General features: G+C 38.4%; 1 protein-coding gene across 2 annotated transcripts in view; it reads left to right on the top strand.

The window, feature by feature from the left end:
* Nucleotides 1–8,185, top strand: part of nkain2 (sodium/potassium transporting ATPase interacting 2) — a gene marked incomplete at its 3' end in the record, with an annotated part of 231,393 nt that extends 223,208 nt beyond the window's left edge. The window contains exons 7-8 of one of the 2 annotated variants that reach the window (XR_014536900.1): nt 6,580–6,654; nt 6,780–8,185. Coding sequence is in view for 1 of the 2 variants with exons in the window: in XM_083562556.1 (XP_083418682.1) it covers nt 6,580–6,589 (10 nt within the window). Of the gene's footprint in view, nt 1–6,579 lie in introns of both variants that reach the window. The other variant, XM_083562556.1, reaches the window with a different exon arrangement.
* Between the last annotated feature and the right edge of the window lie 7,378 nt (nt 8,186–15,563).

Genomic DNA, 15,563 nt, shown 5'->3' with positions numbered 1-15,563 from the left:
ATAGAAAATGCTGTTGCAACCAAAGTCAATAACAAAGATCTGCCAGCACCAGACATTTCTGATTTATATCTTGTAGTGTGTGTGTCATGGAATATGAAGCAAATTATTATATTTAAATAGTGCAAAGTTAAAAAACATAAAGTTGTAACTTGGCCCAAGGCACACGATAGAACAATATTCCTGAGATACCAGTGATCCCGACCCCTTCTGTTCTCCAGGCCTGCCTGATCCATCCTGATGCCCTACTTCTGGAGGGAGTTGTATATTGGAAACCCCTCTGTGATCTACATAAATAACCAAAAGATACATCTGATTTTTGTGAATGCTTCCAATTGGTAATCAAAAAGACTGATTTGGACTGCATTCAGCCAAGATTTGTTTTAATGGTTTTTTGTTTTTTTTGTTTTTTTGGAGACTTTTTGCCCAAGTTCTAAGCAGATTCTGAACTACAATTTTTTGAGTTGTGGATTTTGGCTCTAGTTTTTTTTAACCTTATACTCCGTTGTTTTCTTAGATTTGTTTTTCCTCTTTTATGTGTTTGGATTTTTCAATAAATAAAAACCCCTGACAAACATGCTCCTCTGTGGAAAAAAAAACATGTACCTGAGTTACAGTAGGTAAAATATTACTCCAATTAAAGTAAGAGCTCCCTTTAAACTTTCACTTGTGTAAAAGTACAAAAGTATTTGCCTTCAAAAGTACTTAAGGATCCAAAGTACTATGATTTATTATGGCTATAATGTTCCTATTATAATTTTTGTCACAAGACTCTTTTCTTAATAAACTTAAAAAAGTTTATGTGAAAAGACTCTAATGTTACTCTTACGTATAAAACCTTCTTTTAAACTATTTCAAAATAAATTGCACAATTAAGGCCACAGGTTTTGTGGCAGGTTTGAGTCAGGAGTTTCTTCCATCAATTATTCCCTTTCTAAATGTTCTGCTTGCTGTTAAACTGATGCTGAACTGTATGTTGGTGATAAGTGGATACCACCAAATGGCAAACAAGTTCAAAAAGCGTTGATCCTGATTGGTAGATTGCTCCGTGTTTGACTAGTTATGTTTTTATCCACTCGTAAATAAAAAGAAACGATTGATTACACAAAATGTAGTTGAATAAAAATATTCTACTTTAAAATTTTGTGAAGTAAAAGTCTCCCCAAATGGAAATACTTCAGAGAAGTACAAATACACGAAAAAGCTACTTAAATACAGTAACAAATTAGATTTACTTACCACTGGTGGCACACAGTTAGAGACCAACCTCACGCTGCCAACCCGGTTCAACTCCTGACAACAGTCGATACGAACAATTCACTTTAACCAAATTAACAAATTACTTGAACTTTTCAAACATATAGTACTTACAATATATGCGGAAATCGTTTATAACCACACTATCCAGTGTCACTCTTGAGTCCGGTTCTTCACCTCAGCGTTTCCAGCTTGCTCATTATTTAAAAATATATATCCCGAATATATACAGTACAGACCAAAAGTTTGGACAGACCTTCACACCTAGAGTCACACTGAAGGCATCAAGGGCTATTTGACCAAGAAGGAGAGTGATGGGGTGCTGCGCCAGATGACCTGGCCTCCACAGTCACCGGACCTGAACCCAATCGAGATGGTTTAGGGGTGAGCTGGACCGCAGAGTGAAGGCAAAAGGGCCAACAAGTGCCAAGCATCTCTCGGGGAACTCCTTCAAGACTGTTGGAAGACCATTTCAGGTGACTACCTCTTGAAGCTCATCAAGAGAATGCCAAGAGTGTGCAAAGCAGTAATCAAAGCAAAAGGTGGCTACTTTGAAGAACCTAGAATATGAAATATTTTCGGTTGTTTCACACTTTTTTATTATGTATATAATTCCATATATAATTTCACGTGTTCATTCATAGTTTTGATGCCTTCAGTGTGAATCTACAATTTTCATAGTCATGAAAATAAAGAAAACTCTTTGAATGAGAAGGTGTGTCCAAACTTTTGGTCTGTACTGTATATATATATATATATATATATATATATATTTACTTACCACTGGTGGCACACAGTTAGAGACCAACCTCACGCTGCCAACCCGGTTCAACTCCTGACAACAGTCGATACGAACAATTCACTTTAACCAAATTAACAAATTACTTGAACTTTTCAAACATATATATATATATATATCCAGTGAGGAAAATAAGTATTTGAACACCCTGCTATTTTGCAAGTTCTCCCACTTAGAAATAATGGAGGAGTCTGAAATTGTCATCGTAGGTGCATGTCCACAGTGAGAGACATAATCTAAAAAAAATAAATCCAGAACTCACAATATATGATTCTTAAACTATTTATTTGTATGATACAGCTGCAAATAAGTATTTGAACACCTGTCTATCAGCTAGAATTCTGACCCTCAAAGACCTGTTAGTCTGCCTTTAAAATGTCCACCTCCACTACATTTATTATCCTAAATTAGATGCACCTGTTTGAGGTCGTTAGCTGCATAAAGACACCTGTCCACCCCATACAATCAGTAAGAATCCAACTACTAACATGGCCAAGACCAAAGAGCTGTCCAAAGACACTAGAGACAAAATTGTACACCTCCACAAGGCTGGAAAGGGCTACGGGGAAATTGCCAAGCAGCTTGGTGAAAAAAGGTCCACTGTTGGAGCAATCATTAGAAAATGGAAGAAGCTAAACATGACTGTCAATCGCCCTCGGACTGGGGCTCCATGCAAGATCTCACCTTGTGGGGTCTCAATGATCCTAAGGAAGGTAAGAAATCAGCCCAGAACTACACGGGAGGAGCTGGTCAATGACCTGAAAAGAGCTGAGACCACCGTTTCCAAGGTTACTATTGGTAATACACTAAGACGTCATGGTTTGAAATCATGCATGGCACGGAAGGTTCCCCTGCTTTAACCAGCACATGTCCAGGCACGTCTTAAGTTTGCCAATGCCCATTTGGATGATCCAGAGGAGTCATGGGAGAAAGTCATGTGGTCAGATGAGACCAAAATAGAACTTTTGGGTCATAATTCCACTAAATGTGTTTGGAGGAAGAAGAATGATGAGTACCATCCCAAGAACACCATCCCTACTGCGAAGCATGGGGGTGGTAGCATCATGCTTTGAGGGTATTTTTCTGCACATGGGACAGGGCGACTGCACTGTATTAAGGAGAGGATGACCGGGGACATGTATTGCGAGATTTTGGGAAGCAACCTCCTTCCCTCAGTTAGAGCATTGAAGATGGGTCGAGGCTGTGTCTTCCAACATAACAATGACCCGAAGCACACAGCCAGGATAACCAAGGAGTGGCTCTGTAAGAAGCATATCAAGGTTCTGGCATGGCCTAGCCAGTCTCCAGACCTAAACCCAATAGAGAATCTTTGGAGGGAGCTCAAACTCCGTGTTTCTCAGTGACAGGCCAGAAACCTGACTGATCTAGAGAAGATCTGTGTGGAGGAGTGGGCCAAAATCCCTTCTGCAGTGTGTGCAAACCTGGTGAAAAACTACAGGAAACGTTTGACCTCTGTAATTGCAAACAAAGGCTACTGTACCAAATATTAACATTGACTTTCTCAGGTGTTCAAATACTTATTTGCAGCTGTATCATACAAATAAATAGTTAAAAAATCATACATTGTGATTTCTGGATTTTTTTTTTTTTGATTATGTCTCTCACAGTGGACACGCACCTACGATGACAATTTCAGACCCCTCCATGATTTCTAAGTGGGAGAACTTGAAAAATAGCAGGGTGTTCAAATACTTATTTTCCTCACTGTATATATATATATATACATCTGTAAAGCTGCCTTGTCACAATGTTCATTGTTAAAGATTTTACACATTGAATAGAAAGATGGCATAGTATTAAGCAAAACTGATAAGACAGCTATAAATATATTAGTATCAGTAGCTTACTTGATAAAAATATGCTAACTTACACAAAAATATCCACATTGCCTCACAATCATGTCTAAAGATGATGTAAGCAGAATGGAGACATCTTGTTTACTTGTACTGTAGGTTGATCAATAGAGGATCTTTGTCATATAATTTGACATGGGGAACGTTTTTATTTGGATCGTTGTAACTGAGAAGTCTTGAAGTCTTAAAAGGCCAACTGTACTTTCAGTGCAAAGCCAGCTGTGTTTAGAGGCGACGAAGCACTAGCTCCCTAGTTCTGTAGTCGTTCAACAAGAAGGGGAAAGTAAATCGGTTTTTGGTTCTGTAATAAATTCGAACAGCTCGTGCAACTCCCAGATCCATCCATCCTTGTCTGTGGAAAACATCTGCCCTAAAATTGGGATTAATGAGGATTATATCTATTCAGGATATTTGAAAAGAGGATTAATCTACAGATGAGGTGCACAAACTCAACTCCTGCGAATGCTTATCTCTGCATTTGTGTGATTTTATGTTATTACAGATGCACTGCACCTTCCATATGAGATTGAGTCACTCCTTTTGTATTTCGGCTGACCGAATCATATTTCCCTGTGTCACGGGTCTGCCGGCTTTACAAATGTCAAATTCTACTAAATCTACGAACACTTGCTGGGCACAATATTATTTATGTGTGTACATTGCACATTTTACTTTGATATACACATACATATGGAAGAAACTGTCTCTAAGAACAGTGCAGGGAAAAGTAAATGGCAGTATGTTTGTATTTTGCGCCGTAAAAGTGCCAAATGGAAAAGGTCACATGTCCAGTAATTAGGCAGGAGGGAAAAGGGCAGGCAGATGAGCAAACTGGAATGTAAATGAGGCTGTAAACAAAAAAGAAATCGGTGTGATACCTGCGGGAGACAAAACAACCTACTGTTAATGAGTCCACACTGATCATGAGCCATATTCTGGTGTAGCTTTGGGGAACAATTTCAAATGGACCAAACTTGATGTTATGTTCAGTGGTTAAACAAGACCATCATTGAGCGCCGCGTCTTTTACGAAGGGCTAGATTTTCTTGCGATACAATTACGTCGTGAGAAAACTGTTTTTTATGTCAAGATCACAAGAAAAGTAGAAAGAAAATATAGCGCATGACCTTCTGTGACTTCCGTAGCTACAGGATTGCTTTACAGTTTTGTCAATACTGTCATTTATACTATGTGGTGGGAGAGGGAGGGCTGTGGAGGGGTGTGGTTGCAGGGAGAAGAGGTGGAGAAGATGGAGGAGTTCTGATACCTGGGGTCAACAGTGCAAAGTAATGAAGAGTGTGTTAGAGAAGTGAAGAAAAGAGTGCAGGCAGGGTGGAGTGGGTGGAGAAGAGTGATAGCAGGAGTGATTTGTGATAGAAGAGTATCTGTGAGAGTGAAAGGGAAAGTTTATAGGACTGTGGTGAGACCTGAGATGTTGTATGGCTTAGAGACAGTGGCATTGAGTAAAAGACAGGAGGTGGAGCTGGAGGTAGCAGAGCTGAAGATGTTGAGGTTTTCGTTGGGAGTGACAACGATGGACAGGATTAGAAATTAGTTTATTAGAGGGACACAAGTGTAGTAAGTTTTGGAGACAAGGTGAGGGAGATTGAGATGGTTTGGGCATGTGCAGAGGAGGAACATGGGGTATATCAGTAGGAGAATGCTGAGGATGGAGACACCAGGAAGGAGGAAAAGAGGAAGACCAAGGAGGAGGTTTATGGATGTGGTGAGAGAAGACATGCAGGTAGTTGGAGTAAAAGAGGTAGATGTAGAGGACAGGGGGGTATGGAGACGGATGATCCGCTGTGGCGCCCCCTAATGGGAGAAGCCGAAAGAAAAAGAAGTAGAAGACAGTATGTGGTGGTGGACAGTAAGAGAGTATTTTTGCTTTATATTTATTTCTACTGCATTTAAGTACATTTCCCAACTACTGTATTTTTAGTTCAGTGCAGTAGAATGGAACACTGAACTGCAACTATTATTCAATCATTCTCATAAATCACTACTTTTACTTTTGATACATTTATAAAAAAAATCCTTTTTGTCATTTTACTTTGGAAATATAAATGAAACACTGTTACTGAAGTCATATTTCAAGCATAGCATTTGTATTTTTACTAAGTAGAGGAACGGTGTATTTTTCCAATGTACGTTCATGTTATATCAGGCAAGTGGCTTAAAGGAGACTTCCAATTCTTCTTCCAGCTGAGGGTTAAGGGTCATGTTCACGGCTCTAACAGAGGCCATTTCTCAGAATTGAACTCTCAGGATAGAGTCTTAGCAGCTGGACCACCACTAACAATTTTTGACTAGTGGCCTAATGAGTTCAAATCTCAGGGTTGCCTGTGAGAGCCAAAGCTAGGCCACTGAGCAAGGTCCTTAATCCTGCAATGGATTCTGTTTCACTTATAACACACGAAAAAAAGACTGCCACATAAACAAACGGCTAAAAATCTGTGTTAGATAAGTAATATTTTCACGCCTCATGGGTTTTTTGAATGATTAATGGATGATCTTTTTTTGCGCTACTTACAACCTTTGTAAAAAAAAAATCTTTTAAACATGACCTTTGTTTTTTGCTATTAATATATATAGTCATATTTGACCTCTGGATCTTGCCAGCTTGCTAACTTCCTGTTTTTTTCCTCTCTAGGTCAAAGTAACAAGGACAAACTGCCTTAGGAACCAATAAAACTGATGACCTTCTGTCTCAACCTTTCGTCTTTTTGTACGTAAATGTCTTAATATGATAGTGTCTTAAGAACCCTTGGAGGAACGCAAGATGTGGCACTTTAACTGGTCGACAACTGGAGAAAACTAGAACCAATGCATTGGATCTTCTGCCTTTTTCAGTCTGGTGCTTCATGTCTAGCTGATTTACGGAGGAACCAGAGCGCCATCCTGTGGCCAAGACACGTCCTTCTTCCTTTTGACGGCAGCAGCAGCACGATGCCGTTATATAAAAATTAAGCAGGCCGCATTTTGGACGTCGATGCTAAGGATGGAACATAAAGACAAAAAAAAAGACTTGATGTTGTTCTGCGTTCTGATAGACTCCGTTAGAAAAACTCAATAATGAATGTTCGATGAAAACGGTCAGAAATGGCTTTAGTTCCCTGATGTTGTGCTGAATGGTTAGTAGAAATAAAAATTAAGGAGAATTATACAATGCGTGTTTACATACGGTAAATCCAGTCATCGGATTACCGCTACTAGGTCGTCCTAATGTCTGATAACTGTACTCTTGAACTTTTTTTCAATCTGTATTATGGATGTTTTCCTCTTGAAAGTGCCAAGAACAGTTCCAACAAATCCCCTCTTCTGAAACTGCCCAGAGATTTTCAACAGCAGTCAAAAAGAAACAATCCACCTATCAGTCGCGTCGACTGGACGTCGTCCGCAGATCGCCTGTATTTGTTTTGCATGAGGTGTCGTTCCGAATCGCGTATTGTAACCCGGCGATGGCGGGAATTAGCCGAGCCGATTCCTAGCTGGCTCAAAGGGTTTTGTGAATATTGTGTTTTCTAAGCGCGGTGTTCAGTCTCGTAAAGAGGAAACGATCAAAAACCTTCCTATTCTAAGATTTTTTTTTTCTAAAGTGTGCCAGTGTTCAATCTTTTTCTAGTAGATTAATAATTTGGTGTTAAGGTGGGCCTTTCTGTTGAACTGTATATAGACACCTGGAGAAGGGGAAAAAAAAAGAAAGAAAAAAAAGAAATTTTTAGTAGTGTGATGTGAGAGGAGTGTGTGATAGAGTTTGTGATGTGGCCAAATGTGCTTTTTATTTGTGTGTAGTTGCCATTGAAGGAACCCATGAGGAGCCCTAAAAGCGTGTATGTGCTTTCTTTTGCAGAATTGTTCCTTTGACGTCACAGAGCCAACAGCTATTAGTTTTAGTTAATTAACATGCTGCCGACAAGTCATTCACAACACACACACGTCTGGTTCCTTTACCTCCCAAGTGTACTGAATGTTTTTCCTTTTTTTTTTCCAAATGCTATTAATTACACTTTGAAGTAAATACGAGAGACTTCTCTTAAACTGCACTTTCATGCTTTAATAATATTTCAATGTCTTTTATTAGGTCTGAAATGATACATGAAAGCAGATGGCGTCATTTAGAGAAGAGGAAATTACTCACAAACGAATCCACCTCCTCTAAAAATAGGGCGTGTACTCACCCACCTTTGGAGTAACAGACGTTTGTGGAAAACTTTCCCACCAACTTGAATTAAATGTTTTCCGGAAAAAAAAAAAAAGGCAAATGACTCAATCCTCCAATTAATAACACTTTAGCCAACTGCTGACAAGCCAAAACGAGCATTTCTTTATCCCTTCCCTCATGAATTGCAGCCGGAACGTCGATGATTAATCAAGATATCTCTGCGGTGCCATTTTTTCAGCCTTTATTGGCTAATGACTCCCTACAGTCATCGCTCTTAGTGCACACATACAGGAAGAATATGAATATATTCGGAGACCGTATTGTGAAATTTACGCCCGTTAAGAGAGATCACAATGTGCCCTCACATCTGTCTTTGTGACTGCTTTAGAAATGAAATATTGAAGCGACAAAGGGTAAGCGGCGTGCAATTGATTTGGAAAAAAAAAAGGAAGCGCCGGATTCATTACATTATTACACTGGGTTTATCACATCACACCTGCAGCAGCTTTTGTATTTCATTTCTCCTCAAAAGACTTGTAAATATACAGTATTCCTCCACACATGGTGCTTGATCAACCCTAATAAGATGGAAGCGAGCGATCATGCATCAGGTGCTATCTCTCACTCTGCCAGCTGCTGAGAGGTTTACAGGATGGTCTACAGAGTAACATTTTATGTCGTAGGTTCATATCAAATCAAACAGGAGACTGGGGGACTATTATAAATTGCATAAAATATATAGAACACTATTCTGACAAGCTTTATACACCAAACATCCTGTGTTTAATGAGTCTCGAATGGCCTTGTAATAGTGTTTAGAAGGTACTTCCTGAACTAGTGGTTACATTTAAGTAATTCTAGAGGTTTGTTTTAGGAATCTGAACATTTTAGACCTCATCCCCCCAATCTACAGTCCAGATTTTACACTCTTTCAAGTTCCAGTGTTTTTTTAACATGGAACAAAGCAAATACATGGACTATTTGGAGGTTCCGGGAGTCTGGATTGGATTTTTCTTTTCTTCAGATTTAGGCTAGAATGATTGGGTTCAGTGCTGTGTCCAATTTTTTTGAATAGACCTTGTCTTTTTTTCTTTTTCTTTTCCTTTACAAGAATGACTTGTAAATATAATAAACACAGTGGAACAAGAAATTGTCGGTTTATTTGTTTGGTAGCAAAAAGGGTCTGAAATGATTTATTCTAACAGGGTCTGACTGCTGCTTACGTTTATACACACACATATACTGTGTATATACTCCACAGGACCTCTGAAGGTGCACCATGAGCTTAACAGCAGATCCTTTTATTCTTCTCAGATGTGAGGTGGGGCACTCATGGATCAGACTTCTTTGTCCAGAACATTCCACTGATGCTCGATTGAATTGGGATCTGGGGAATTTGGAAGTCAACACCTTGAAGTCAGTCATGTTCCTCAAACCATTTCCCGGAACAACGTTTGCAGTGTGGCAGGGCATCTTGCTGAAAGAAGGGAGACTGCTATTAGGGAATACCATTGTAAAAAAAGAAGTGTATCCATGTGATTACAACCAAAAAAAAATTTCCTAGGAGAACATTATGAGCATCATGCTGCCTCCATCTTCCCATGCCCCAGGTAAGCAGTACAAACAGAAATGTAAAAGAAAATGTGATTCATCAAACCAGGCCACATTTTCCATTCCCAGGCTTAGTGGTTAACATTAGCACTCAGAAAGCTGCTTACTCAGAAAGCTGTGTTACACTACAGGTATCTTGACACCTTTCTATCATGGCCAATTATTTGTGTAGTTATGTTTATATACGAATTATCTAAGCAGAGCCATGAGACTCACTGTATCTACACTACTGGAGCCATGGTTTAAGTAAACACAAAAGGAGAATTTGATGTTAAATGAACTAATCTGTGAGCAGATAAGAACAAGACAGTTGGTATGATTGAAGCAGTTATTCTACAACCCTAATTTCAAAAAAGTTAGGACACTGTGTAAAATGTAAATAAAAACCGAATGCAATGATTTGCAAATCTCATAAGTCTATATTCTATTCACAATAATACAAAAAAATGGAGAATATTTACCATTTCACTATTTGAAAACATTTAGTGCATGATGAATTGAAAAACACAACAAAGGAAACCCAGACCCTGTTAAGCAGCTGAAATCAAATTCTAAATGACCCCTTTATTTCCTTAAAACGCTACAGTTACTCATTTAAAACATTTGATATATATTCTATGTTATTTTGTGTTTGAAATATGGGTTTATGAGATTTGCAAATCATTACATTCTGTTTTTAATTTACATTTTACCCAGTGTCCCAACTTTTTTAGAATTGCGGTTGTACAATGTCTAGGCAAAACTATCCAATAAAACAAGGGCCCATAGACCATTTTGGGACCCTATTAATATTTATGAGGCCTCTCAAGGGCCTCGGATTTGTTCTCATCCTTCATCACAATAAATTTTGCGTTGTGTAGAAAACATCAAATTCTAATTGATGTGTAAAGCTTGTACTTTAAATTTAGGGTTTCAGTGAAAGAGAACAAATCTAGTGTAGTGCATTTAGGTATTGAAATAGTTTGTACTTTATATTGTCTTTTTGTGGCCTCAGTACCATTAATTAATCAACACATCTACAGTAGGTTTCTTGGGATTTGTGGATATCTGTAAGGTATCTATACTGATAATACTTTACAATATAGAAAGTTTGTGATATGATCAGAACAGGCTTCATGGCTCATATGACCATGACTGATAAGTTATTGATTAACTGTCATAATCCATTACTTTCTGTGGATTAATAACAGACCAAAATGTAAATTTTTGCTAAAATTCTTAAGTGACTTTTTGATTTAAACATCTTTTATTGATAAGCTTGTCTTTGACTACTGGTTTCCCCTAATGACTTTCTGCTCTGAAATGTTCTCTTCTTCTTGCTGGAATCAGAAATATCCTCTACTGATAGCAGTGCTGCAAAACCTAGCACAGGAACAGCCTTGGAACTTGGAGCTCATCTGCTCTTCAGCTTTTTTGTCAAATTATTTTGTGTTACAACAAACAAACTGGTAAATTAGTTTAGATTTTAACTATTTTATCAGTTAAACCTTAAGATCCTGTCAGAAATCCTCTCAGGTTACCTCAGGTTAGCTAGCTGGCTAGCATTAGCAGTAAGATATTTGAACATATAGCAATTTTATTTTACTCAACAATCCCTTCAAACAGTGAACCAACAGGATTGTTGTAGTTTTTTTTTAACAATTATTATTTTCTAACACTTTTAGCAAGGACAAGATGGCTAAAACAAAACAGTCAGACAGTTTTTGGTTTAGATTCTTAAGGCATATTGATTCATAACTCTCATTTTTAAACATTCCTCCCAGGTCTCCTGTTATACACAGCTGTGTTTATGTGATATGTAATGTTTTAATTGATGCTGTAATCAGAAACATATTTTAAAGTAATCTCTAAACTGCAGTGTCTGTGAGATCATGTAGTTTAATGATTAGTGTAACATTTTGGTGCAGTAAATTCACCTTTGGATCAGCAGACGAGGCGATCTACTTTGCGATCATGGAACGTGAAGAAAAGCCTAAACGAATGATGAGAATAAAGAAGTTATTTTTTTGAAACACTTTCTAAACTAAAAAACAGCTTGTGACGACTTGTGATTTCACACTCATAATAATCTCTCTCCCAAAATTTCTATTTACTCCTCCTACGTTGCAAGTGCGAGTGATGGCAGGCGACGGCATTAATTAGTGACTGGCTTGTCCCACCTATGTGCGAGACAGCTGCCAAGATTCTGCAGCAGTGTGTGAGTGACGTTCAGCACAATTTAACAAGCAGCCACTGACTGTTACACTATCAGCTTTCACCAGAAATGGAAAGTAACCAAATGCGAATACTTCATTACTGTACTTAAGTAGATTGTTCTGGTATCAGACTTTTTACTTTCGCTCATTGCATTTTTTTACACATATATCTGTACTTTCTACTTCTTACATTTTCAAACCAGACTTTAGTTTGAATCTATTTGGTGAAATGTCGATATTTTTTCTTCTCGCTGCACATCAGCCCATCAACCTCTTTCTTGTCACGAAGTCTGGGGTTAACGTGGATGAGACAGAGGTCAGCGATGTAAACAAGACTGAGAACAGAGACCACTGTTCCTGCCCCTCTCCCCTCCGTGGATCTTCACACTTCTGTGCAGCTTGGGACGGTCTCTCATCAACACCTTGGGTGGTTCCATGTAATGCCGGAGTAGAACGGGTGCTTTGAGGATGGATTGGACTGTAGTTAATGTCAACAGTCTGCTACACTGACTCAGGAATACAGTTTGCTTCTGATCATCATCACTGTACCCCGCAACATTGTATATCTGCTTCAAATGGACATTTGGTGCAACCCAGATGAGTCTGGTTCCTCTCAAGGTTTCTTCCTTATGCCATCTCGGGGAGTTTTTCCTTGCCACAGTTGCTCATCAGGGACAAACACATATTTACGTTTAATCACCACATTATCTGTGTAAAGCTGCTTTGAGACAATGTTCATTGTTAAAAGCGCTATACAAATAAAAATGAATGGAATTGAGAATTGACATTCCTGATCACCTGATCATCATCTTTTCCTTGCTTGTGTTCTATATGGTGGTTGTTTTGGCTGGATACATTCAATAGGTAACACAATTTTAAATTCTTTATATATATCTATAAATTAATATGATGTGAGGTCCAGTTACCAGCATGACACTCAAACAGGTAGTAGTAAAGGCTACTTTTCACTTAAGTACAAGTCAGAGCCCAAACTTCTTTCATCTAACACACATATACATATTATATAATACATTTATTGATTTGCCAAATGCATTTAGAAGTAAGACTTGAGTTGCTATAGGAGTCTTGTTCAATGTCCAGACACAATCCCATCCTGAAATTTCATCTATCCTGGAATTTCACTTCATCTAGCCTAATAACTCAGTTGTTAAGCCTCTGATGCTTTCCATTTGAATGTAAACTTAACAAACAGGAATAGCACAGAAGCTAATCTGCCCTGTACAGTACATTCTTTCATCCTGAGCTGCTACCATCAATTGGACCTATCTTTTTTCTAAGAAGGTACATGAATGGAATGGGGCTGCATAAGTTCTGCTGGTACTGGGGAGCTGTGGTTCATTGAGGTAAACATGGATTCCAAAATGTACTGTGACACAGAACATGATGCCCTCCCTTCAGAAATCGGGCCGAACAGCAGTTTCTTACCATAGTAACAACCTCAAACACACCGCCTTGCTGAAGGTGACGGTGATGGAGCAGCCAGGTATATCTCCAGACCTGAACCCTATTGAGTATCTGTGAGGCATCCTCAAGTGGAAGGTGGAGAAGCTCCATGTGTCTAACATCCAGCAGCTCCGGGATGTCATTATGGAGGAGTGGAAGAGGATCCCAGCAACAACTTGAGCAGCTCTGGTGAATTCCATACCCAGGAGGATTAAGGCAGTGCTGGATAACATTGGTGCTCACACAAAATATTGGCAGTTTTGACATGTTAATTTAGGGTGTTGTTCAAGCTGTACATTGAATACTCTAAATATATTTCATTTATATGGTATTGTCCCTTGAGATACTAAATAATAAATAAAATATAATCGTCCTGAATTGTGATGGGTATACTCACTTTTGAAAAATGCTGTATCTGTCTGCCTGTCTGTCTGTCTGTCCGTCCGTCCGTCCGTCCGTCCGTCCGTCCGTCCGTATGTCTGTATGTCTGTCTGTCTGTGTATCTATCTATCCTTATATAGCTATAGATATATATAAACCAAACAGGCATAACATTGATATGATAGTGGATTTCAGGAAGGACCCAGCCCCCCTTCACCTTGTCATCCTCTGTCACTCTCCGGTGACATCTGTCATGTCCTTCTGTTTCCTGGGCCACCATCACCCAGGAGCTAAAGTGGGAGCAGAACATCAGCTCCCTCACTAAGAAGGTGTCACATTGATGCACGTGGGGAGCGAAAACTGGCCTGTGTGGTTCGTATTAACAGGCGAGCTCCTGTAGCTCAAATTGCTGAAGAAGTTAATGATTTTGATGCTCGATGGGTCAGAACTGTTTTGGCAACAAAAGGGGATCAAAACAATATTAGGCAGGTGGTCATAATGTTATGCATTATATATATATATATATATATATATATATATATATATATATATATATATATATATATATATATATATATATATATATATATATATATATATACAGTACAGACCAAAAATTTGGACACACCTTCTCATTCAAAGAGTGTTCTTCATTTTTATGACTATGAAAATTGTAGAGTCACACTGAAGGCATCAAGGGCTATTTGACCAAGAAGGAGAGTGATGGGGTGCTGCGCCAGATGACCTGGCCTCCACAGTCACCGGACCTGAACCCAATCGAGATGGTTTAGGGGTGAGCTGGACCGCAGAGTGAAGGCAAAAGGGCCAACAAGTACCAAGCATCTCTCGGGGAACTCCTTCAAGACTGTTGGAAGACCATTTCAGGTGACTACCTCTTGAAGCTCATCAAGAGAATGCCAAGAGTGTGCAAAGCAGTAATTAAAGCAAAAGGTGGCTACTTTGAAGAACATAGAATATGACATTTTTCAGTTGTTTCACACTTTTTTGTTATGTATATAATTCCATATTTAATTCCACATCTGTTAATTCATAATTATGATGCCTTCATATATATATATATATATATATATATATATATATATATATATATATATATATATATATATATATATATATATATATATACTTGCATGACAAATAACACAACAGAAGGTTTTCAAAAATTGGGATCATTTTAAACTAAAACATAAAGAAAACACAATACAGTGCATTTACCCTTTTAAAATGTATTTTAAATGACTTTTAAAAAAGGTAAATGCACTGTACTGTGTTTTCTTTATGTTTTAGTTTGAAATTATCCCAATCTTTGAAAACCTTCTGTCGTGTTCCTAGTCATGCCGAAATCTTCACCTCGCCCCTCGCTGTTTTCTCCCCGTTCCTCCATTTTTCATACTGCAGCATCTTCTGTGTTGTATGGAAGACTATTTTTTGTAAACGTCCAACATTTCTGGTGTATCCACCGGTTGTGCACCTAAAGCTGTTGGTGTATGAATGAGGCCTCCTCTGCTTCATCTGTCTTGTTCCCGACGCTGCCCGATTGTCAGAATTGTCAGAAATACAAGAAATAAAATATATACACACACACACACACACACACACACACACACACACACACACACACACACACACACACACACACACACACACACACACACACACACAGTGCAACCTTGCGAGTAACAAAAAATGGCGAGCATTTTACTCTACTTTTGATGGTTCCTTTTTCAAGGGAAATTGTACATGTACTGTAGTGTAAACTCAATATATATATATATATATATATATATATATATATATATA

This window comes from Silurus aristotelis (assembly GCF_946808225.1).
Source record: "Silurus aristotelis genome assembly, chromosome: 15".
NCBI lineage: Eukaryota > Metazoa > Chordata > Actinopteri > Siluriformes > Siluridae > Silurus > Silurus aristotelis.
Note: the sequence above shows the minus strand (reverse complement) of the source record. Positions and strands in the feature narration are given on the sequence as shown.